Raw genomic sequence first — 24,284 nt, forward strand, 5'->3', positions numbered from 1 at the left:
CAGCCTCTGTAGTCATTAGTCAGGGCCTATGTTCAGAAGCAACACCAAGGAAACAAGGCAGCTAAAGACAGTTTTCTTAACCTTAACTTTCAATCCCTACCGGATCCCAGCTCATTCCCACATCTTTCTCCTCCTTCGTCAATGGGATTGAGCGTCCTTTTCATTAACCTTTTAGTTACCACATCCGGGCACATACTTTTCTACGTCCTCTAAAGCAGTCAGCCCCACACTGCCCATCACTGCCCCCTTCCGCCCCCAAGGCTGGCTCTGCACTCGGAAGGGGAGGCACTGGCCTCACAAGCTGTGGGCGTTGGGGCTGTTCACTAGCCCTGGGATCTCTGCTGTAAAAAATTGAGCGGTAGGAACCGGGCATGCGCAGCATCTTTGGGCGCATTGTGATGGGAACTGCTTCTCCAAATCTTACAAAGACTCCCGAGTAACCACTAACCGCACCCCCGGACCCCCTTCTTTAAGACACAAGTACAAATGCAGAGACAATGCAGCTTTTCCTTCTTCCTTTCTTTTTTAAAGGGCCAGTTTGCAGCTTGATTGGCTGGTCCACAGGAGGACTCGTGTATTTCTATTGATCCCATCTCCCATGTTGACAAACGCCAACGCCAAGGCTTTGCAGTCCGGGGCTGCAGTTTGCAGTAGAGCTAAGCGGTGTGCGGCTTTAATTCCACGTCAGATCAACTTTGATCGATATCCCCCTACCGGCCCAATTGGAAGAGCCCAATTCACAGGCGCTGAGCCTTTTCGCTCTTTCCTTCTTTTTTCCCCTCTTTACACCCACCATCTTCTGGGGGAGAAAAGTCTTGGATTTTCTTTATAATTTTTTTTTCTGTCTCTCTCTTTTGTTTGGTTTTTGTTTTTAGGTGTTTTGTCTTTTTTTGTTTTGGGTTGTGTTTTAGGTTATTCTCTCCTCTCTTCTCTCTCTCTCTCTCTCTCTCTCTCTCTCTCTCTCTCCTCAGTGATAGGGAGAAAGATCTCTTTGGCTAACCGAGCTTGCAGCCAGTGAACCCGCCTTCCACATTGGTGTGAAGACAGAAGTGAGGTGGGGGGCAGGGAGGGGATGTGAGAGAGTCTAAGAGCGAGAGGGATCAGAGAGAGAGAAAGAGAGAGAGAGAGAGAGGAGGAGGCGGCGGAGGAGGAGGACTGGTGTAGGGTGGAAAGGAAGAGTGAGCGCGAGCAAGTTGAAGGGAGGGGGTGTAAGAGCCAGCGAATTCTTTTTCTTTTTCTGTTATTATTTTGACGACTCCCGAGTTGCGCCCATGCTCTTGTCAGCTTCGTTTTAGGCGTAGCATGGCCAGGCAGAAGAAAATGGGGCAAAGCATGCTCCAGGCGGTCTTCTTTTTAGTCCTGGGGCTTTTGGGTCATTCTCACGGAGGATTCCCCAACACCATCAGCATAGGTAAGCGCTAGCGAGCCAGCCTGTCCGGCTGGGTTCTCCTGCACCGGAGACCACTGCCCTGGCGTGGCTACTGCGCCGCGGGTCCCAGTCCTGCAACGCCTGGGGAGGGGGACTGGGGACAGGGACCGGGACCGGGCAGGAATCCCGGAGATTTGAGCCCCAGAGAGCTGGCGGGTCTGGGGAGCATCAGGCATCAGAGAGGGGTCTCCTGGGGCTGGGGAGGGGAGTGAACTGCTGGGTTTTCCGAGATGTGGGGAACAGGGGAAGTATGCTGGATGCTGCAAAGGGGCAAAGAGTCGCGGTTTTTAGGCTCGCTGCTCTGGACTTTGCCATGGCGTGCGTGCTGCCGCTGGAAGTTGTCCCAGGGTGATGCCGCCTGTCGGGCCGCGCCAGGGCACGTTACCCAGCTCGGGGCGCCCTGTCCGGCGTCTCGGTTCACCCCAGACAGGCCAGTGCTGGGAGAGGTGGAAGCCCATTCCGGATCCCCCACACCCGGGCAGCGATCGGAGGAGTCGGGGTAGGTGGAGGATGCGGTAGGAGGCAGGGGTGAAACAAGGAACTGAGTGAGGAAGCAGCGAAGTAAGGCAGACCAGGAATTCATGAATTGCCGCTGTGTCTGTCTGGAGCCCAGTTTCCGGACGCTGGGAGGGAGTTTTCTCATCCTCTGTCTGTATTTACAAGTCAAAAAGTTAAAATTGTTGTCATTACCGAGCCAAACCCTTATATTGTAATGGTGGGCATGGGTGGCAATGGGGAACAGGATGGGGGCACCAGGGAGAATGAAATTGGTTTTCTTCTCAACCTTTCCCTTTATGCCAGATAAACATTAACAAGCTTGTGGAGATGTGCGTTGGGGAGGAGGGGGCAATGGAGAGGAAGCTACTGCCTGAGAAACAGCCAAGTCCCACTCTTGGTTCCATGTCCTACCCCAAAGGAGCCCCCTCTTCCCTCTTTCCCCTTTCCCCCTTCTCTCCAGCCTCTCCTACTCCTCTTCAGTCTAGAGGAAAACCAGGTTTCTCTTGGCCAAAATTTGAGTTCACAGGAGTCTTGAAAGACACACTGGTTGAAAATCAATTATCATCGCACCCCCATACCATTGAGAGGGATCTCCTATCTGCAGTGCTTTCTAATTTCTAACCTGTCCTGGGCGGGCGGGAGGACACAAGCCAAATCTTGGTTCCCTTTGCTTATAGGTGGACTTTTCATGAGAAATACGGTGCAGGAGCACAGCGCTTTCCGCTTTGCCGTGCAGTTATACAACACCAACCAGAACACCACCGAGAAGCCCTTCCATTTGAATTACCACGTAGATCACTTGGATTCCTCCAATAGTTTTTCTGTGACTAATGCTTGTAAGTAGATCTGCTTTTCCTCCCTTTGGGACCTTTGGGACCTCACTTGCATTTTGCTTGTGGGATTTGGGGTCTGCATATGTGCTGGGGATGGGTGATTGCCTCAATAGACATTTTAGGGGCTCTAGTCAATCAAGGTTTCATGCGGCATAAACCAACTCCAGAGGATCTTGCTGAGGGAGGGACTTAAAACAGTGCACAAAACTCTCTCCTGAATCATGTTTGATGCAAAAGTTTCATTTTCTTCGTGCTAAACCAGCAATTCCTCCCCCACATCTTTTTTTTTTTTTGGCAGAAAATAAAGGAAAGAAAAAATAGCATGGTTGTTCAGGGAAATTTCTTCAGATGGGATTAAAAAAAGCCTCTTGATTGAGTCAATTCAGGATTTACATTACTTGACTGTTAAAACTAGTGCCTGGCTGTAGAAATTAGCTGAATTTGACAATTGCCTAATAGATAGGAGCCAAAAATGGGAAATTCTGCAAACAAGTGACCTTGAAGGACAGGTCAGGCTTAGTTCCCTGGCCTTTTTCTATCCTAGAATATCACCTTTCTTACCTAGAGAGTTCTGATAGGAACTGATAAGACTACAAACTGATTACAAGTGATGAACACCTGGAAAACTGAGGGGAAAGGAGAGGACAGAGCTCAGGTGACTATTTGGAAAGCTGCTTCTTTTTTTTTCTCCCCTAGTGTTGTTCACCCCGACACCTCATTGTTAAGGAAAACACATTTCTTAACTTAAAGCAAAAGGTGGAGAGGGGAGGCTTGCAGCAGGCAAATAATATAAAAAAGGAGGAATTTCATGAGCCCCAAAGCTATTTCTGAAATGCCTGTTTGTGCCATGGTAAATGTTCCTCTAGAAAGGGGACATTTTGAGGAGTAAAACCAAGGGAACTCAAATGACAGCCTGTTGGACACAGGTTTTTCTTGAATGGAATGGTTTATGAAAAAGACTGATAATTCTTTATCTAAGCTTATTGCACCAAAAGTTTTTACAACAATGAGGCTGACAATGACATAAATATGTTTTTGCTTTTATGGCTTGTGCAGTTTGGAATTTTTTGTTTTCTGGCTTTCATTCAAGGGAGAAGTTATATTTATGTTCTGTTGTGTGAAAATTTATATATGACTGCGTTCAAATTCTTCTGCCTCAAAGGATATGTGATTTCCAAAAACTGTTGAGTCTCCAAGAGCACAGGTTCCTTGGACTTTTAAGACTCAGGCCAAGAGGATGGGGGTGAAGCACATTGCAAGAAATGTGACAGTATTCACTTTAAGAAAATTTTAACCGAAGGTACAGGTCCTTATATGAACATTTTCTGTGATACTCTGTATTTGACATTCTTTGGCTTTCCGACATTGACAAAAATAGGAACTTATTAATTCCAGCTAAGTGTGAAAGTTACAAAATGTCTGTCTATATTTTGCATCTTATTTCCGTAATCCCAGCCTGTCTCTACAGCACTTACAACACACAGCTGACTCTTAATCCTGCAGCACTGTGATCTTGTCAAGAGGCTGAAGCTCAAATGCAGCTTCCTAAGTATCAATTAGAACAGATTTAAAACCAAATACTTGAAATCACCAGGATTTTTTATTATTAATAACAAATAACATTTGAACTCACTTTAGTGTCTTCCCACTGATGAGGACTGGAATAAGAGTGCCAATTGACTTCTCAGAAATTATTGATTTCCAAGGTTTTTAATTCTCTGTTGTTGTTGTTCTTTTAATGCTCAAATCAGATTGACACCAGCCAGCTCAGGAACCCCACTCAAAGAGCAACCAGGAAATGATCGTTGCCTTGTGAAAAGCTCAGGTTTAAGAACAGGCAATAAGTCAGCTTTGATGTTCAATTGCCTTAATGCCTTACCTCTCAGGGCAAGGAAAATAAGTCGGTCAAACCTTCCCCCCCACACACACACCCTAAATCCACAGAACTTCTGCTAACAAGCTTACAAGGCTGGGTTATGGTTTGGGGCTTGCAAGTGTGAGATAGGAGGTATGGATCACTGGGCAACAAGACAAAACAAAAAGGTGACCTTGCCCTCAGTTATGCCAGATACACACATATGCATACACTGACACACACAGGAGAAATATCCAAAAACCAGTGATGTGTATGTACCCAGCTGCCTGTTGCACTCTCCGGCTTTACAGCTCAGAAGACAGGGGAGGAAAGCTTTCATCTTCTCTGGTCCCTGAAACAGTCCTCTCTGAATGTCACAATCATTGAATGGGGGCCAGATCTCAAAGCTGTCTCCTGGCAGCTGCTGCCTAGAAGCTTAGTATAAGAAAGATGACTAGTCCAACCACAGTCTGATAGTCTCTGAATGCAGAAAACAATCATTTCACAAGGCCAGGAAAGCCCTGGAAGTATATTTCATATATTCCCCTGGTCTTGATTGTTCTTTTTCTAATGGAAGTGAAGATCACATATATCAGGTGTCAGAATACAATACTAGTTCAGTACTGAAGTTTGGCAGGTGATCCCAGGTTCCATTCTTCCAATTGATCTCAATATTTCACAGAGAAAAGACCCCTAGATCCTCTGGTCTGCCCCTCCCTGGAGACCTAGGGAGGATTTGAGAAAATCCCAGTTAAGTACAAATCTGGTCACCCACCTCTCCTATCTGATTCAATGTGGAATGGGATGGCAAAAATTAAAGAAACTTTTCCCTGTTCTCATTCAGAATTCTTAGTTGCAGTTTCCCCTAGCACTAAAATTGATTTTCCCATGATTTTTCCTGCGCCCTCAATCTTGAGACAGGCACACATTTTTTTAGGGCATAGTAACAAATACCCAAAAAATAAACAAAGGTTAATGCCTTCTGCATGCCACTGCTCTCTGCACTCCCTCTGCAATGTAATCTGAAGGTTTCATTGCAAGGAATCCCAGGCATCAGTTATTTAAAGACTCTTCTTCACCAGCAACCATTTTATTTTATTTTATATTTTATTTTATTTTATTTTTGCACAACCCTTGAGAGGTTTGCTTAAGACAGACTCCAATTTCATTCTGTGTCTTAAGAAGACAATAAAAGCCTCTCTGGCTTTGAAAGGTGGTTCATTTGGGATCTCAGCTCAGAGGTGAATTGCAGTTTATCAAAGAGACTCATCTGATTTGGAGCCCATGTTTCCATTTCATAGGGATTAATTGAGTTTGCTACCATACTTTTCAGTTTGGCCAGATAACCCCAGAAAGAGGGATGGTGTGGATATTATGATTTCAAGATACATACATTCATACACATACAGAGACACTCAAACACACAAAATTAGCATATATGAAAAGAGATGTACACACTTTTTAAGTTACATGTTCGTTCAAAAAAAAGGAGACATATGTAATACACTTTGTAATACTTTAAGCAATAAAACAAAATTAGAAAAACAAAACAAAACAAAACAAAAAACACCAAACAGATTTGATCATCCTAGGGCTTTGCAAGATGTGAAAATACCAAGGGACTTCAGGGTCCTTTGGAGTGGCTTGATTCCTCAGGAAATGCCTTCAATTCCCTTGAAGTCCCCTCCTGTGTCTTGCTGCTGTGCACTTGTAGTGCACTCCACACTACATCACCCCAGTCTCTGCAGTGTCAGCTCATTAGCACACAGATCTCATATTCCCTCTCCGCACTGTCATTGCAAAAATTGCTGTTGTACACCTTTACAGCCAACAAATGTGCTCGTGGATTACGCACTGTTTGCAAGAAGCAAGGAAAAGGCAAATGTAACCTTAAAGGTTATTCACCAGGGAATTGTGCTCTAAATGCATTGGCTTAAATAAAAATCTGTTGATGGAGGTGCAAGTGAAGGTGGGACTGAGAGTGAGACTTGGGAGTGTAGACTTTAATGGAGCCCCAGGCAAAATCCCTTTTGCTGGCTAACTCTAACTCATCAGCTGCATTATTTTATTTTATTTTTTTCTGAGCCATTTGAAATATACCTGCTAACTGAGAGCTTCTTTCATAACTGAGTGCATTTTGCTACCAAGTGTACTTAGCCAAGACAGGTTTCTGTCTCCTGCCCACAGAGTCACAATCTAATTATCTAATTATTCTAATTGCTAAGATCCATTTAACTGTGTAAGTCCATTTGGGAAGGAAATGTCTCCCCTTATCCTATTCTCTGCTCTTTGGTGGGTTTTGTTTTGTTTTCCTGTTTGTCCTTTTCATATAATCTTTGGAACCACGGTGAAGACACACAGTACCATGGCTCTTGCCCTCAAACAGATCTTCACATACTAACCAAAGTCAACTGCTCCAGCTCCACCTCCCATACCCAATCCCCCATCTTTGTGCCCTTGCTGCTCTCCATCTCTCCTCTGTCTGCTGGCCAGGCTTCAATAAGCTCACTGGCTTAGCTCACTTCTCAGCCCCTCTGGCCAGCTGGCATAGACCACTGAAGCACCAAGAGGTCGCCTCAGTGGTGCCAGTCAAAAATATAATTCACCTTCTCACAAGGTTTATTATGGATTTTAAAAATCTAATTTTTATGTGTAGAGGAGGGAGGAAGGTGATGCTGTTCATTTGGGCCATAAAAATAGATGGCAATCAGCAGGTTGTAAAGGTGAGTTTCCAGCAAAGTGTATTACCTCCCCCAGAAGGCAGCTTCCTGTTGATCTTTTAAGTGGGATGGGGGAGACTGGAAGGGTTTGAGGAGAAGGAACAAAGAACACTATTTTGTTCTCTATCTATGCATACTGCAAAATGAGCCATGTTTTGTTTTGTTTATTTGTTTGTTTGTTTCATCTCAGCAATTTTAACCTTTTCCCTTAAAATAAAACTAATTTTCCACATCCCCCACTTCTGACTTCATCAGAGGCAGTTTCCTTAATGCTGCATTTCCCTACCTACCCCCAATATTAAATGAGAATAAAGGGGGCTGGTTGAAATTTTTATCATAAGTTTTCGCCTCCTGATATATTTTTAAATTTCATTATTATGGATAGTCAGAGGTGATAGGCTGGTTTCATTTTAACAGATTAAAAAATAAATGAAGCTGCCAAGGCGTCATTATTAGTCTTCCTTTGTGAATAAGAGATTTGTCATTTTTATACAATTGGTTAAAGGATGAAAAGAAAGCATGAATTTTAAGAGAGGGTCAGAATTTTATAAGATAGAATTCATAACTTTCAGAGAGGGGAATAACATGTTTATTCAATGATTTAACTTTAAACTTCTTAGATTGAGACTGCAGATATATGTGAAGGAACTTTCAAAAACTCTGAAGGTCAGGAAAATTATATGTATACTTTACCTGGTTCATTTAAAAAAATCAAGCTTCAACTTTCTTCCTTTGGCTTTGATATTTTGGGTCTAATGTGATAAAATGTCCACAAGAGGGTGCAATTAAAATCCTAGGTGGGGGTGATGGATATTCTTCAGCAGAAGTGGGAGTTCCACAGACACAGAAGGAACTCCTTCCCTCTTCTAGAAATGGCTGGACTCCAGTCTGAGAGCTACAAATAGCCTCAGCCAATGTGTGGGGTGAGCCTTGAATTAGGGCAGCAGTCCCCCAAAGGGGTCAATATTTGGCAAAAGGTTAACATGAACAGAAATTGTCCCCCTCACACTTTTACCTCTTGTCTTGACATTATTTTCCCCTCCTGCTCTGTCTGCCCAGCTTATGCTCTTTTGCTGGTCTCTGACTGGCCCCTGATTCTGGCACCCCATCCACAATAAACTTACCTAGGGATTATTTTCTACCATGGACTTTTCTAGACCTAATGCTCCTTCTTCATCAGAATATCTCTGTTCCTGGTCCATCCTCCTCAGGGCCTGCATTCTACTTTGAGGATGATAGCTTTTTTAATATAATATAGAAATCTAGCTTAAAGTGTGTGATAAGAGGGTTAATGTATCTAACAGGGAAGTATTTGCTCTGGAAACCCTACTGCCTCAATTTTAAGGAAAGATACTCAAATAGGGGTGTTTCTGGACATGATACACAGAGTGGATGTTCATTCTTCCCAAATCAAAGATCAAGTGGCTCTGGCTGTGGAAGACTTCTACAGACCAATGTAAAAAGCAACCTGTATTGGGAGGTTTGGTGTAAGTACACCTTGGGTGCACCTTCACCATGTTGAATTTAAAAGTCTTTGGGGGTAATTTGGAAAGCAGTCAAAGTTCATGGGGATTCATTTTCTAAAGGAGGTAAGTTTGTATATATTTTTGTATGTCAATAAAGTTATTTTAAAGAGTGTAAATATTTATGTCTATTACAAAAAAACAATAACATGTTTTTGGAGTGTTTGAAGGTGCCTATGTTGGTATTGGCAGGAAATGCCCTGGCATGGAAAGGAGGTCAGAGAAGGGGAGATGTGGTAGGGAAGCTGGATCTCCAACTGAGTTTTCTTTCCCTGTGATGGCATATGGAATGCAATGATTACAAGGCAGCATCCCCCTTATAGATGCTTAAAGGTAGCTCTGGAAGGACTTGGAAGCCTAGCCAAGTAGTGTCATCTTCTGACTCCATCAATCCCTCCCTTGCCTTGTCTCAAGTGTACATTTGGCTTCTCTCCCCATGGAAATAACCAGAACACTCTCTGCTGGATTTCCATTCAAACATTGGTCAGAGAAATAACTTCTCAGTTCCTAACTACCACTGGTATCTTTAGCTATTATCCTCAACAGGACAATCGTTTGCCCTTATTTGGAGGAGGCGCAGGAGCAAGGATAAGGATGGGTAGAGGAAACACAGCTGGTAATGACCCCTTAACCTTATGGGGCACAAGTCAGTCTACAGCAGCACTTCCCACCTTTCATGTGCACAGCAATCACGTGGGGATCCTATTAAAATGAAAATTCTGATTCAATAGATCTGTGATGGGGTCCAAGAACTTGTATTCCTACCAAGTTCCCAGATAATACCAATGCTGTTGGTCCTCAAACCACACTTTGAGTAAGTAGAGTCCAGAGCAGAGAGCATGTGATTACCAAAGAAAATGGCTCTCCCAGACAAGCTCTTACCCACATTTGTACCTTCTTCCCTTACATAGAAGATTCTGTAAGAGACACATTTGACTTATTCTGACTCAAGAATGTCTCTAATCTAGTCCCAACAATGCTGTGTTCATTTCAGCCATGTCTGTAGGTGGCATGATTAGATATCTGATGAGACCATCTATTTAGAATTGTTTTTTGTAGGAATTTGAAGTGAAGAGTGGAAGATAGGCTAAGAGGAAAGGTAGCTCATGAGCCAGGATGACAGTATCTTGGCTTCTTGCCACACCCTAAAGTGTACCTTTTAGAAACAACTTGCCCAAGAGAGTTAAGGTTGGCAAGTAGTTTCAACTGCCTTTTCACTTTGCCTCTCTGGGTCAAGGCATGACAGAAGGGGACAAGTAGCATCTGCTCCTCAGCTGTCTGACTTTCCTTAAACAGGGTTAGAAACAAGAAATACAACACAACCTGAATTCTGTCTGCCTCCCCATGAGCCCCCAAAATTGACTCCATTTTCAAGGCCGATGTCAGGTATTCATTGTGAGGAAGAGGGGAGGAAAGGGAAGTAATATCACTTTTCAAACATATCTAAGCTGAAGACTGCTACAGGGAAGTCATTAAGAGCTTACCCACTGTCATTTGAGGACTATCAAATGACAATGTATTACCCAAAATTTTGTCCCCTATCAGTTTGCCATTAGTCTAAAATTCCACAAATTATTTTATTTGTGTTGCTGCACTGAAGGCCTGTGCTAAAATGAAAGCATGCTATCTGGAAGGGAATGAGTTAAATCCTTATTAGCCATTAATATTTCCAGAAAAATTCTTACATCAGATTGCCACCTATTACTTTTCAGGATCCTCAGAGGAGGCTTTCCAAGACAGGTGAGTGTCCCAGAATAAAGCATCTGCCCAAGGAAGTGGGGCACCAAATGGATGATATGCATCCAGAGGGCATTGGAAGACTCTTGAAAATGAGGAAGAGTCCCTCAAATACACACCTATTTTGCAACATTTGACTTTCATGGATAAATTCTGGTAGTTTATTGACTAAGATTTTAGTTGCCTTTGACTCTTCAAGTCACACCCTTCAGATGTTAGTGGGTCTGTTGCCTCTAACGTGCATGGTTATTAGCTACAATAGAATCTAGCCTCTGGATTCCCCACAATTACTGTGGAATATTTTCAGAAGTAAAATCAATTTGTGATGGAGGTGGTGAGGATTTTTTTTAACTTTTAAAAAATGTTGCAATAAAAAATAGTCTTCTTTCAATTATCCATGATTGGCTGTTCCACCTTGTCAGTTACTCATTGCAACCAGGGCTCTCATCCTTTCAGCTGCCCAAAAAGGGATCAGGCTCCCAGCAATAGATGAGACAGAAATGGATCAGGGCCCAGCCCACAGAGGAGTAAATTGAGTAGATGTGGGTATGGGTCTCTGTATGGTTGAAAACCTTCGTAAATTTAAAGTAGAAAGAATGTTGACAGCTAGTCAGCCATAACCTGTAACAGATTCTCAAATATTCTTATATTTCATTGCTATTTCCAAAGCTAATTTTTTGTTAGTTTAAAACAGTGTTTCTTGAATTGGACCACTTACATCAGAATCACTAAAGATGGTTATCAAACAATGAATTCCTAAGTCACACTCCATATGTATTATATCAGAAAAAAATGAGGATAGGCCTTTTTAACAAGCTCTGTGGGTAATTCTAATGCACACTCAATTTGGAAATCACTGGTTTAATAAACCTTGGTACTGCAAATAGAGATATATGGATTCAGAATGATTATTTGTTGAGGACCCACTAAGCTTCAGACATTGTACCAGGAACTTTCACATATGTTACTTCTGTAAATAAGTGAGATGCTGTTGGCCTATGCAAGCATTAGTGAGTTTGGCTCTCAGGTTGGAAATTCGAGACTTGAAAGAAATAAGAGACCAGTCTCAAGTCATAGTCTCTGAAGTAAAGTAAAAATGCTCTTTGAGATGGTAATTAAAAACAAGGAAATTATTTTTATTTTGACAATAATTCTTCCCTTCTTTGCATGTTAGCTAATGATTGGTCCTTAGCCATGCTATAAACTAGATGTCATGGCAAATGCCAACCCATTTGTTAAAAATAGATGTATTACAATCAGTTTATAAAGCATTCAGTAATTCAATCAGTTTCTATAGCATTCATTGTGCCATACTTGCTATCAACAAATTTAAAATCAGGAGTGAAATAATAGCAATACCGTTCATTGAGCCCATAAAATGTGGAAGACACTGCACTAAGCACTTTTGACTTATTTTATGGAATCATCACAAGATGATTCAGAGGTAGCTCAAAATATATATAAGCAACTAGCTCAAGGTCACACAGCTGGCTAATTAATGAAGCCAAGATTTTACTTGAGATCTGCCTGCCTATAGAGCTTGGACTCAGTTTCAACTGGAGTTGAAATAGAAAATGATTATAGGAGTCAGGTAAATCACATAAATGTGGAAATTGGTCCAGGTATAGAGTGGTAGGGCCTGTGGCAATCTGGAGAGTCCATGTCCAAACCCAAACACATTCAATCTCATTTTTTAAAACCACTGTGGTACCATGACACATCTACAGCAGGACTTGTGTTGTGGTAGGTGGTAGGTGCAAATTTCTGATCTCTAACCTACACTATCCACCTCCTTCTAGCAGCTAAGTTACTGGCTGAGGGATGCTCAATTAACTGGTAGTTATAATTACTGGGAACCATAGAGTAGACAGAAAAGCTCTTCTTAGTCAAAACCCTATTTTGATTTTCTCCTCTTAGTGTATCATCAAGGTACCTCAATATGGCAGAACCTTCTCTCCTTTGTGCACATACTTATAGCCCTACATATATACACTGTATATCCAGTGGCCTTTCATGGTTCAATGGAAGCTCTATTCTAACTAACCTTCCCCTAGGCAATGCTGAGGCCTGCAGCAAGGTCAGAAAGCTGGCACAGGATTATTAGCTGGCACAGGGTTATTAGCGAGTGCTCAGCAGGTCAGAAACAGGAATTCAAGGGAATGATACAGGGGAATAGGAGCTTCCCATACACCCCCAGGAAAGAGGCTCACTTTAGACTGGGATCCAAAATAGACTTATCTGAAGTTGTAAATTGACCTAAGCCAATTTGGTCATTCAATATCATTAGGTTATGTTTTGTTGGATATCAGTAGCTTGCCATGGTTAGAATGAGGGCTATAGATCTTTCCCCCATAACCTCACCACCAGGTATTAAAGTAAGTCTCAAACAAAATTCTGTTTCTCATTAAAATAATAGCAACGAGGCATGAAAATAATTGGACAGCCTGCTCTGTGGACTCAGTCAAGTCCAGCTCCTTATCCTTTTAGGTGCTCCAACAGCACCTTGCATGAAGGTACACTTGAGGTAGACAAAACAATATTCTAGTGTCAGGATGCAGCTAACTAAGAATCCTTATTCATGGATGCCCACAAAGTGATTTATAAATTAAGCCTAAGGTACAATTTCTAAGAGATAACACTATAGATCTTGTTAGATCCTTATATCTTCTTTCTGCTAGTTTGGGAACTCCTCTCCCATATTTCTAGCCAATCCACATATGTTGAACACTACTGATTTCACCAATGGAAACATTGGATGTTAATTAACAAAACCCCTGGTGTTCATTAGAGATAAAGATACCTGAAGTGCTGGTAGAACCACTTCTTGACTAGATTTTCTAATTGCTAGATAACCATTCCTGCACTATGTATTTCCCAACAAGGGTAAATGACCACCCCAAGGTTATAGATTCAGATTAAATAACCCACATATATGACACAATTTATGTTGGGGTCTTATAAAGTAAATAAGAAAAATATAAAATTTGAGATACCATGTTTCTTATGGCCTTGGGAAGCAGTAAAAGTGGGATTAAGGGTCTATGGAATAAGTACACTTGAAGTAGACACAACAATATTCTGAGCAGGAATAAGGAGATCTGGGATCCAGTCTCAACTCTGCCACCACTGCCTATATGACCTTGGACAAGTCACTCTGTTCTCTAGTTCTAGTTTTTATGGGGAGGTTCTCCTGGATAATCTCTGAGGAGACTGCCATTTTGGACATATTATCACTAATTTGTCAATTCCTACTATCTCCTCTTCTAGTAACAGTTTCACTTCATTTCTTACTAGGGAAGACTCATCCAAAACAAAGCCTCTCAAATTCTTTTTCTACATCTAAAAAATTCTCTTCATATTCATCTATTTTCTTTATAAGATATAAAATATTGAATTCTTGAAACCAGTGGAAAATAATTCTAGCCAGTTGTAGCTTCTCCTTGTCCACATCTCAACTCTTCCACTTACTAGGTATGAGAACTTAGGACAAGTTATTTAACTTCATTGTGACTCAAATTTCCTAATTATAAAGAGGGGATAACAATAGTCCTTACCTCATAAGGTTGTTGAGAGTTTTAATGAGATAATTCACAAATTCACATAAAATACTTAGAATGGTACCTGGCACATATTGAATATTATTATTATCAACATAATCATTAGCCTAAAATCCTTGGAGCTTTTTGTCCTAAAAACAGAAACCTAGTTTCAGTTGAAAAGTAAAATATCTTGTCACTTTAGGGACTAGACTTCCTTCTTGAACAGCTGCCCTCTGAGCCTTTCTACAGTGTCAAGCTCCTTCCCAAGCCCAAGATTATTTTTTTCTGCCAAGAAAGCCATCACAGCACTCCTTCAAATCACCCAGCAACCACCCTGACCTCCTACATCTCCCACTCATACATCCAAATTTGCTCACCCAGTTTGCTTCTTGTGAGTGAAAGTTACTCAGATACTCTATTGTCAAAGAACTGAGAGATGCATTTTTCTGCATAATCTAAGGATACAGATTCAAGGGAAGACCTAGAGTCTTCTTTACCAAATAACTATCTTCATCTCTAATTCCATTTACTTTTAATCACAATATGAGTCATTGTTTCTGCTCTCCTGTGACAATCCAATATCTAAACAGTACACAGTAGTCTCCCTGATTTCCAAAAAGCCCAGGAGGCACCCACGTCCATTTAGAAAAAAAGCAGTTAGGCCATCCACCCAGAGGAATGACTCTGCAGCCAAGGCTCTAGAGCAGTGATGGCGAACCTATGACACGCGTGTCAGAGGTGACACGCGAACTCATTTTTTTGGTTGATTTTTCTTTGTTAAATGGCATTTAAATATATAAAATAAATATCAAAAATATAAGTCTTTGTTTTACTATGGTTGACACGCCGAGCTCAAAAGGTTCGTCATCACTGCCCTAGAGTTTCTCTTAGAAATGGGGCTGCCACTGAGGGCCACAAGGAAAAGCAGCAAGGAACTACTCAAAGCCTCCCTGGGGGATTCCCCTTAATTTCCTTGGGTACTACAGGGCCATTAGTGAGTGAGATTTATCCATGGGCCTCATAGTCAAGACCCCAAGGAACTGAGAAGAAAGACACTCCATACTACCAATTCTCTAAAGCAGGCACTGCCCTGGCATATACACATTGCATATATCTTTCTCTGGTCCTACCCACTTCCTGGTGACACTTAGTATGTGATAATTATTGTAGTGTCTTTCCATCCAGATGATAATTCAACAGAGACCCACTTCTGGTGCATCTTTGAGTCTAGCCAACCCTTTGACTAAATATCACAGCCTCTATCCAGAGTTTAGTTCAGCCTTGGCCACTGTGGCTCAGTTGGTTGAAGCATCATCCCATGCACTAAAAGGTGGTGGACTCAATTCCTAGTCTGCACATAGTTGGGTTGTGGGTTCAGTATCTGGTGGGGGTGCATGCAGGAGGCAGCTGATCAATGTTTTTCTCTCTCCCTTCCTCTCTCTCTAAAAATCAATATTAAAAAAACACACAAGTTTTTGCCTGGCCGGTGTGGCTCAGTGGAAGAGATTGGCCCATTCACCAAAGGATCTCAGATTTGACTCCCAGTCAAGGGCACATACCTGGGTTGCAGATTCAATCCCCAACCCACTCAGACGTGTGCGAGAGGCAACAAGTGGATGTCTCTCTCACATCGATGTTTCTCTTTCTGTCTCTGTCTCTCTCCCTCTGTCCCTCCCTCCCTCTCTTCCACTCTCTCTAAAAAAGCAATGGAAAAAAATATGCTCGGGTGAGAATTGACAAAACAAAAAGAAAGCTAAAGTTGTTTTTTGTGTTGTTAGTTTTTAAAAGTGTTCAGTTCACTTTGTGCAAGAGTTACCAAGGGTGCCCTTTGACTTTCTGGTACCAACTCTCACTATTCCAAGTTCCTCTTTCTACTGCCTATAGAATAGAACACAAGGAGAAGAAAACAGTGATGAAAGTTGAACTTTTCCCTGCATAAAGAAACCTAGAGCTTCCCAGCCCTATATACATGTACTCATGACCCTTGGGTTTTGCACCTAACTCTCTGAAGCCAGGATTGCTGTTTGACCCTTGCCTAGTAGAAGCCTCTTTCTCCTACTTAGTCTGGAAGCAACCAGAGGGCAAAGAATGGCTTCAAATTGGACTGCCTGAATTTGAATATTGGTTCTTTATCTTACTGTTTATATGACCTTGGACAAATTACTTAACTTCTTTAACCTTCAGTTTTCTCATCTGTGAAATGAAGGTGAACAGAATAGTAAATATCCTACAACTTTCTTGATGAGATTATCCATGTAAAATATTTACTCTGATGCCTAGTGTATAGTAAATGTTCAATAAATGGTAGATATTATTAATAGAGTACTAGGGTTATTGGTAAGTGGAGGAAAGGAATAGAACTAGTCAAAATCAAACCACAAAAAAGATTATTTCCATCTATGACTATCCCTAAAGCCCTCCAAACTAATTTGTACTGTCTGTGAATCTAGCTGGAACAAGTTTAGATGGGGCCACCACTGAATATACTCATAATGCTGCTTCAGGCATGAGGGATTTGCTTTGGGGCAAAGCAAAGGAGAAAGAATTGACTCGATGCCCCCCAATGCCAGGGTATACACAGTACTAGGTTTAATCATGACATCATTAAGTGGAATTGTCTAGAAGGACATGATCCCTTCTGGCCTTTTATCTGAAATAGATACATTTGGAATAAAGCAGCATGGATAGTAATATAAGAATCTTGGCACTTTCCTTGGCTTGAAGGAAAGAACAACCTTTCTTCAAATGCAAAGTCTATTTTAATGTGGTTGAAAGTGGGAGAGTGGAAAAGCGTATCCTGGAATCTTCACTTAGACGTGGGAAAATGTGATGCCAGTTGAGCTCTCCCAGCCGTGATTTTTCTGAGTTATTTTAATTAAGGTTGATGTGTGGATAGAAGTTTAGAGCATATCAGTTTGAGTGGATGAATTTTCTTCTTTTGATGTTGTTGCCTAAGTCAGACCATAAATAGCAAAGGAAAGAGATATGGAAAAGGTTAAAAAAGAAATTTTGCTAATGTGATTTTCCAGCATTTCAGTCTCCATTTCTCTCCAGAGCAAAGGTTAACCAGCTGATTCCACAAGCACAGACTCACTAGAAAGGATCCTGCTGAGAACTACCAGGCAATGTAGTCTTTTTTCTACCCTCTCTTTTTTTGTATGCTGGAGCTGATTTACCAGCATGCTATCTTTTTTTAAAAAATATATTTTTATTGATTTCAGAGAGGAAAGGAGAGGGAGAGAGAGATAAAAACATCAATGATGAAAGAGAATCATTGATTGGCTGCCTCCTGCACGCCCCCTACTGGGGATCAAGCCTGCAACCCAGGCATGTGCCCTTGACTGGAATCAAACCTGGGACCCTCAGTCCACAGGCCAACGCTCTATCCACTGAGCAACCAGCTAGGCCCGGCATGGTATCTTCAGCAGTCCCAAACCTAGGTGATGAACAAAAGAAAATTTTCCCTTCATATTCCAGAGTGCCCTTACTCCACCTGCATTTCTTCTTCTCCTTTCCTATCCAAGGCCACTGCTATGTTGTCTCATGAGATCACTGATTTTTTTTCCTCTCAGGTGAGGAAACGGGAACAAAGACTAAATGACTTGCTCAAGGTCTCACAGCTATTGAATGGATGAGCTGAGATTATAACATAGGTCTTCCAAGTTTTGGCACTTATGTAGGATATTTTCCCACATGACAGCCCTGTTCTTTTTTTTAATAGGTGGCTGAGAGGAAAAATAAATACACAGCAAGTGAATTAGCAATGCAGTAAAGCATGAGTTTCAGGAGCCATGGTTAATGGTACCTTCCAATTAGTGCCCCCAGTGTTAACCTGTCATTTGATCACCCTCTGATTTATAGTCAGGAGTGAGCAAAACAAAGTTTTGAAATCCTAGTATAGATCACACTGTTGGAGAAAGATCAAGTAGTTCTAGTCCAACTACCTCATTTTGTGGATGAGGAAAGTGAGGCCAAGAAAGAAGAGATTTGCCAAAGGTGATGCAGCTCCCTAGTGGCTGAAGCAAGATGAGAATCTAAATGGCCAGATTCCCAGAAGCAGGGTATTTTCCACCATGTTTTACAATCATACCAGCACCCTGTTGTACTGAAGCAGCACCACAGGTTTTATTGAATTACCATTGCTGATACCTTCTTTTCCTGAATTATTTCATGTATAAAAGTTATAGTCATATTACCCCAAATAGATTTTTAAATATAGGACATTTTTAATAATTTAGAAGTTAAAATGTAAAATTATCCATACTAGTTGCAAAAAAAAACAACCTTCAAAATATAGATAATAAAAATCATCCAAGTGAAGTAGAAAATCACCCAAAATTGGGTTTTACCATATGCACAGATTTGTATCCTGCCCTTTTAACTTTATATTATACAGGGAACAGTTTTCCAGACCCCTTAAATGTTCTTTGAAATCTTGATTTTTTAATGTCTATAAATTATTATATCACATAGTGTCATTTTATGACATATATAGGCCATAATTTTTATAATCATTACCCAATTTTGTGCATTTTAAATGGATTTCCAAGTCACTGAGGTTTACAATGATGCTTTGACCTCCTGGAATGATCATTATTCCTCCACCAGATAGGGCAACCAAAGTGAGAACTTGACCTTCCATCCTCTTTAAGGTACATGTTATATAACTCAATACAGGCAATATAGCAATGGTGGTTATGCTCAAAGCCAGACTCTCTGGGCTCAGATGCTGGATCCATCACTTTCTTGTAGCATAGGCACAGGGGAGGAACTTAACCCCTCCAAGCCTCAGTTATTCTGTCTGACAAGTGGGGTAAATAGTAGCGCCCACATTATAGGGTTGTGGTAAAAATTAAATGATAAAATATGTGGAAAGTGCTTGGTATATTAGATGCCATTATTAATATAACATCTATCGAAGGCATAAAGCACAAAACTTGGAGTCAGAATACCTGGGTTCTTATTCCATCTCTGAAATTATCTAGCCCTATGATGTTTGAGTTATTTTACTTCTCTAGGTCTCCATTTCTGCATCTATAAAATGGGAATAATAATGCCTGATCTGTGTACCTTACAGAGATTTTATGAAGATCAAATGAGAGAATGAATGTGAAGGTGCTCTGAAAACTATGAAGGAAAGTATGATTCTGAATTATTTAAAACTAGAGGCCCGGTGCACAAAAATTTGTGCACTCGGGGGAAGGGGGGGTCCCTCAGCCCGGCCTGTGCCCTCTCGCAGTCTGGGACCCCTCGGGAGATAACGCCCTGCTGGCCTTGGGGGTCCCCACTGGGGTGCCTGGCCAGCCTGGATGAGGGGATGATGGCTGTTTGCAGCTGGTCACACCCCCTTCAGGGTGGGGGTCCCCACTGGGGTGCCTGGCCAGCCTGGATGAGGGGATGATGGCTGTTTGCAGCTGGTCACACCCCCTTCAGGGTGGGGGTCCCCACTGGGGTGCCTGGCCAGCCTGGATGAGGGGATGATGGCTGTTTGCAGCTGGTCACACCCCCTTCAGGGTGGGGGTCCCCACTGGGGTGCCTGGCCAGCCTGGATGAGGGGATGATGGCTGTTTGCAGCTGGTCACACCCCCTTCAGGGTGGGGGTCCCCACTGGGGTGCCTGGCCAGCCTGGATGAGGGGATGATGGCTGTTTGCAGCTGGTCACACCCCCTTCAGGGTGGGGGTCCCCACTGGGGTGCCTGGCCAGCCTGGATGAGGGGATGATGGCTGTTTGCAGCTGGTCACACCCCCTTCAGGGTGGGGGTCCCCACTGGGGTGCCTGGCCAGCCTGGATGAGGGGATGATGGCTGTTTGCAGCTGGTCACACCCCCTTCAGGGTGGGGGTCCCCACTGGGGTGCCTGGCCAGCCTGGATGAGGGGATGATGGCTGTTTGCAGCTGGTCACACCCCCTTCAGGGTGGGGGTCCCCACTGGGGTGCCTGGCCAGCCTGGATGAGGGGATGATGGCTGTTTGCAGCTGGTCACACCCCCTTCAGGGTGGGGGTCCCCACTGGGGTGCCTGGCCAGCCTGGATGAGGGGATGATGGCTGTTTGCAGCTGGTCACACCCCCTTCAGGGTGGGGGTCCCCACTGGGGTGCCTGGCCAGCCTGGATGAGGGGATGATGGCTGTTTGCAGCTGGTCACACACCCTTCAGGGTGGGGGTCCCCACTGGGGTGCCTGGCCAGCCTGGATGAGGGGATGATGGCTGTTTGCAGCTGGTCACACACCCTTCAGGGTGGGGGTCCCCACTGGGGTGCCAGTCTGGGTGAGGGGCTGAGGGCTGTTTTCAGGCTCTGCGGGTGACGGAAGCTCCCAACCACTCCTTTTTTTCTTTTCTTTTCTTTTTATTCTGGGCCAGCTTTAGCTCTGAGGCTCCAGCTCTTAGGCCTCCGCTGCTGAAAGTAGGTATCTGGTTTGTTTCAGTTCGAAACAATGTATAACTCCAGCTTTGAGATCCCAGCTCACTGAAAGCTGGTTCCTGGGGGGTTTTTTTAGCTTCTATGTTTGTTACAATGTTCAAACTGCAGGCTCAGAGGCCGGCAGCGCAGGTGGGAAACGTTGGTTTCCTCTGTCACTGAAGGAAGCAAGCCTCATGTTAGTTTCAAGCTGCCTGGCTGCCGGCCGCCATCTTGGCTGTCAGTTAATTTGCATATCTCCCTGATTAGCCAATGGGAAGGGTAGCGGTCGTACGCCAATTACCATGTTTCTCTTTTATTAGTGTAGATTAGATATAATATTATTTTCATAAGCAGGACTGGAGATACAGAAGGTGTAAGAGACTATAGGCTGAATGTACTGAGCTTAGAAAAAAATGTTTCTAAGATTAAAACCATGATATTAGAAATATAAACAGAGGAGACCTTAGAGGTCAGATCATCCAGCCCAATATGTATTTTTTAAACTATATTTGTATTGATTTCGAAGAGGAAGAGAGAGGAAAAGAGAGATAGAAACATTAATGATGAAAATTATTGATGAGCTGCCTCCTGCACGTCCCCCACTAAGAATTGAGTCCGCAACCCTGGCATGTGCCCTGACCGGGAATTAAATTGGGGACCTTTCAACAACATCTCAATGTTATAAGAACAGAGATTCAGAGAGGAGACAGCTTGAGGTCACAGGTCCAGTCACAGAAATGGCACTAAAACTCAGGTCTCCAGATGTCTTGAGCAGAGTCCTAAGGCAATCACTGCAGCTCTTTATTTATTGACCTTTGTCTAAAAAGGGGATAATAAAGAAATCCAGTTATTCGTGGAATCCATGTAGGTAGGAACTGATTAGTTGGGATTCTTTGCAAGGACATTCCACATATTGCATCTCTACTATATTTTTAAATGCTAACTTCATTCCAGGTAAGGGAGAGTAATGGTTCAGGAAGGTGAGGGGTGGAGAGTCCCAGGTGGGGTGAGTGCCCTCAGACTTGGCTAGATTCTCAAGAGACTTCTGTTGTCCCCACAATGACCACTGCAGCAGATGTCCTTTTTTATTGTTAATATCTTTGCTGTCGGTCCTCAGTTGTGTGTTTTGGGAAAACTTGGTACAGCAGATGAAATTGGCAGTTGCTTGAAAATACAATTGCCAATTGTTTGAATGAAGTAAATTGATTACAGCCAGAGGACTATTCATTTTATCCTGGCATGCATACAGCCTACATCAGGCAGGAGCTACATCGCTGATGGCAGCTCAGATATTGCTGCATCCTCTGAATTATATCCCTCCAGGTACTCAGTAAATATATGTGTTAGATACTTTCATCTTTATGCTATTTTAGCTGAGATGAGAGAACATAAACATTTCCATCTGACAAACTTTTCAAGTTCAACACCAAAGAAGGTTATTTAAAAGAAACAAGAAAGGAGTTTTTCAATAGCAGGCTCCAAAGGTGACTAAAAATGCCATCCAACAAGGCAGCCCATTAAGAAATGTAGTGTGAAATGTGTTAATACGATAAACCCAAATGAGGTCTCACTATTCTTAGCTCAGAAATTTTGGCTGCCTTCCCCAGCTGCCACTGTGGCCCGGACAGGGTCCATCAAGGTTCACCCCTACCCCAGTCCTGATGTGCTCCCCTTCCTATCTTCAGCTGAATGAAACACTATTGCCAGAGGTAGCTCACCCTCTCCTTGTCCTCTGAAAAGCTCCTGCAGGGAGGGCCTCCCTGCCTTGGCCATCAAACACAGAGGGGAGGGAGGAGAAAGCAGTTAGAAAGCTCTTGATCATGCTGCAGAGATCACTGGCTGCTGCGCCTAAAATGTTCACCAGGTGAGGCCAGCCAAAATCAGGCTTTTGTGTCTGAAGTGGCTATAGTCCGAAATCAGCAAGATAGATGGAACGGTGAAATGACCTTGTTCACCAAACCCTATTATGCTAGAACAAGGGCCTCCCCCTGGAAGTTGGAAGGAACAAATGTCAGGCAAGTCAAAGGCAGGTCTACTTTACACAGTGGGAAGTAAACAGATGGAACCCCTTAGCCCAGAGCTGGTGCCAGACGAAAATACAAATACTGTCAGAGAAGGTTCAATACATTTATGCTGCTTGGGGACATTTTTAATCTCTGAGCTCAAAATCAGTGAGGACAACCAGATCCTCTGACAGCCAGTGAATGAGTCCTGAAAACATGACCTCAGAATTGTAATTTTGTGTTCCAATTAAACTAGAAAAAAAGTGGTGATATTTAGAGTTGGTTGACTCAACCTGAGTTGCTAAAAATCTCTGATTTGTTCAGAGTTAATTCTTCCATGCATATAATGGAGGCAATATGTTATGGAAGAAAAAACCTTGCCCTCACCCTGCCACTACTAACCAGCTATGTAACTAACTACCCCTCTCTATGCCTCACCTCTTCCCATTTATAAAATAAGGGTATTAGATTATGTGACCCCCAAATGTCCTTTCTAGTTTAAAATGTTTAAGTCAGATTATATCACAAGGTTCTCTTGGAGAGTTTCTTGGGGGGCCTCTGCACCTTTCCTTGACCTCCCTTGCTCAGGAGCTCAGGGTTCTCAGTACGCTCAGAAGATGCCCCAGACTTCACCAAGGCATCTCAGTCAATACAGGCTTCTGCAGCAGAGACCTGAGCTCTGAAGTGTATACTTTATGGTCTATTCCCCCACTCCCTAAACTCTCAACTGCTTTGTAAGGAGGCAAACTGCTTCTATACCAGGGTTTTGTTTTGTTCAGTGCAATAGGCATGTTTGGGCTCCAAATATTAGAGGCAGTGTTGTGTGGGCTTTAGAGCTAGAGCTGACCTGGGTTAGAATACTGATTCTGCAACTTCTAGATATGTGACCTTCAGCAAGTGACCTAAACACTCAGTGCTTCAGTTTCCTCATCTATTGAATAACAGTCACAATTCTGCCTCCCTTTTAGAGTGATTATCAATATTAAATGAGAGAATTCATATCAAATGCTCCGCACAATGCTGGGCACATTGTAAACCATACCAAGAGTGGGTTTACTTCCCCACTGTCTACTTTTAGCTCAACATCGTTTTAGCTAAACATTTAAAATCAAAGCCAGTAAATCAATAAATCAGGTTAATAATCAAGAGCATAACTTGTAAGCAGTGGCAAATGGTTTAGCTTCTCAGCACCCTCATATTTTGGTCCCTATAATGGCATATTGATAATTTAACAGGGTCGTTCTGGAAACTGCACAGGCCAATGAGAGGGCTATTCCTGGTGGCATTTGGGTTATCTGCCAAATCACACTACTTAGATGGATGCTACTTTTACCTCCCTATAGAGCCAGTCCCACAAGACAGAGAGGGAGGATCCAAAACGTGACTCTTTGATATGACTTATCCACTCATTGTGCTGAATAGTATGTAACCTTTTTAGTTTAGGGTGTAAAGTTAAACTATGAGGTGAGGAAAAGGCCACTAAAGTGTCCACTATCTCCTCCTTTCTTGGGTTCTCACTGAAGCTGAGATGGTATAGCATCAAAGTTGATGAGATTGCAAGAAAGGTTAATAAAGGATAATTATTCCTCAAGCCTTATGTTTTGCTATGTGGGTATGTTTGGAGATTGAGGGGAGGTGGGAAAAGATAGCTTTTCTTTATGTAACTCCAGTTCACCATTTTCAAGAGGGTCATTTTTGACCTGGAAACCCCATGACTCATCTTATACAGGTTACTTAAAGATAGTTTCTT

At 42.7% G+C, this 24,284-nt stretch overlaps 1 protein-coding gene across 5 annotated transcripts in view; it reads left to right on the plus strand.

Annotated features, from left to right (window-relative positions):
* Window positions 1-928: 928 nt before the first annotated feature.
* GRIA3 (glutamate receptor, ionotropic, AMPA 3) overlaps window positions 929-24,284 on the plus strand; it is a 323,974-nt gene continuing 300,618 nt past the window's right edge. For all 5 annotated transcript variants that reach the window (XR_313960.2, XM_005872700.2, XM_005872698.2 and 2 more), the window contains exons 1-2: window positions 929-1,411; window positions 2,605-2,763. Coding sequence is in view for 4 of the 5 variants with exons in the window: in XM_005872700.2 (XP_005872762.1) it covers window positions 1,303-1,411; window positions 2,605-2,763 (268 nt within the window). In the remaining variant the exon portion in view is untranslated. The remainder of the gene's footprint in view (window positions 1,412-2,604; window positions 2,764-24,284) is intronic.

Source organism: Myotis brandtii, unplaced genomic scaffold (assembly GCF_000412655.1).
Source record: "Myotis brandtii unplaced genomic scaffold, ASM41265v1 scaffold39, whole genome shotgun sequence".
NCBI lineage: Eukaryota > Metazoa > Chordata > Mammalia > Chiroptera > Vespertilionidae > Myotis > Myotis brandtii.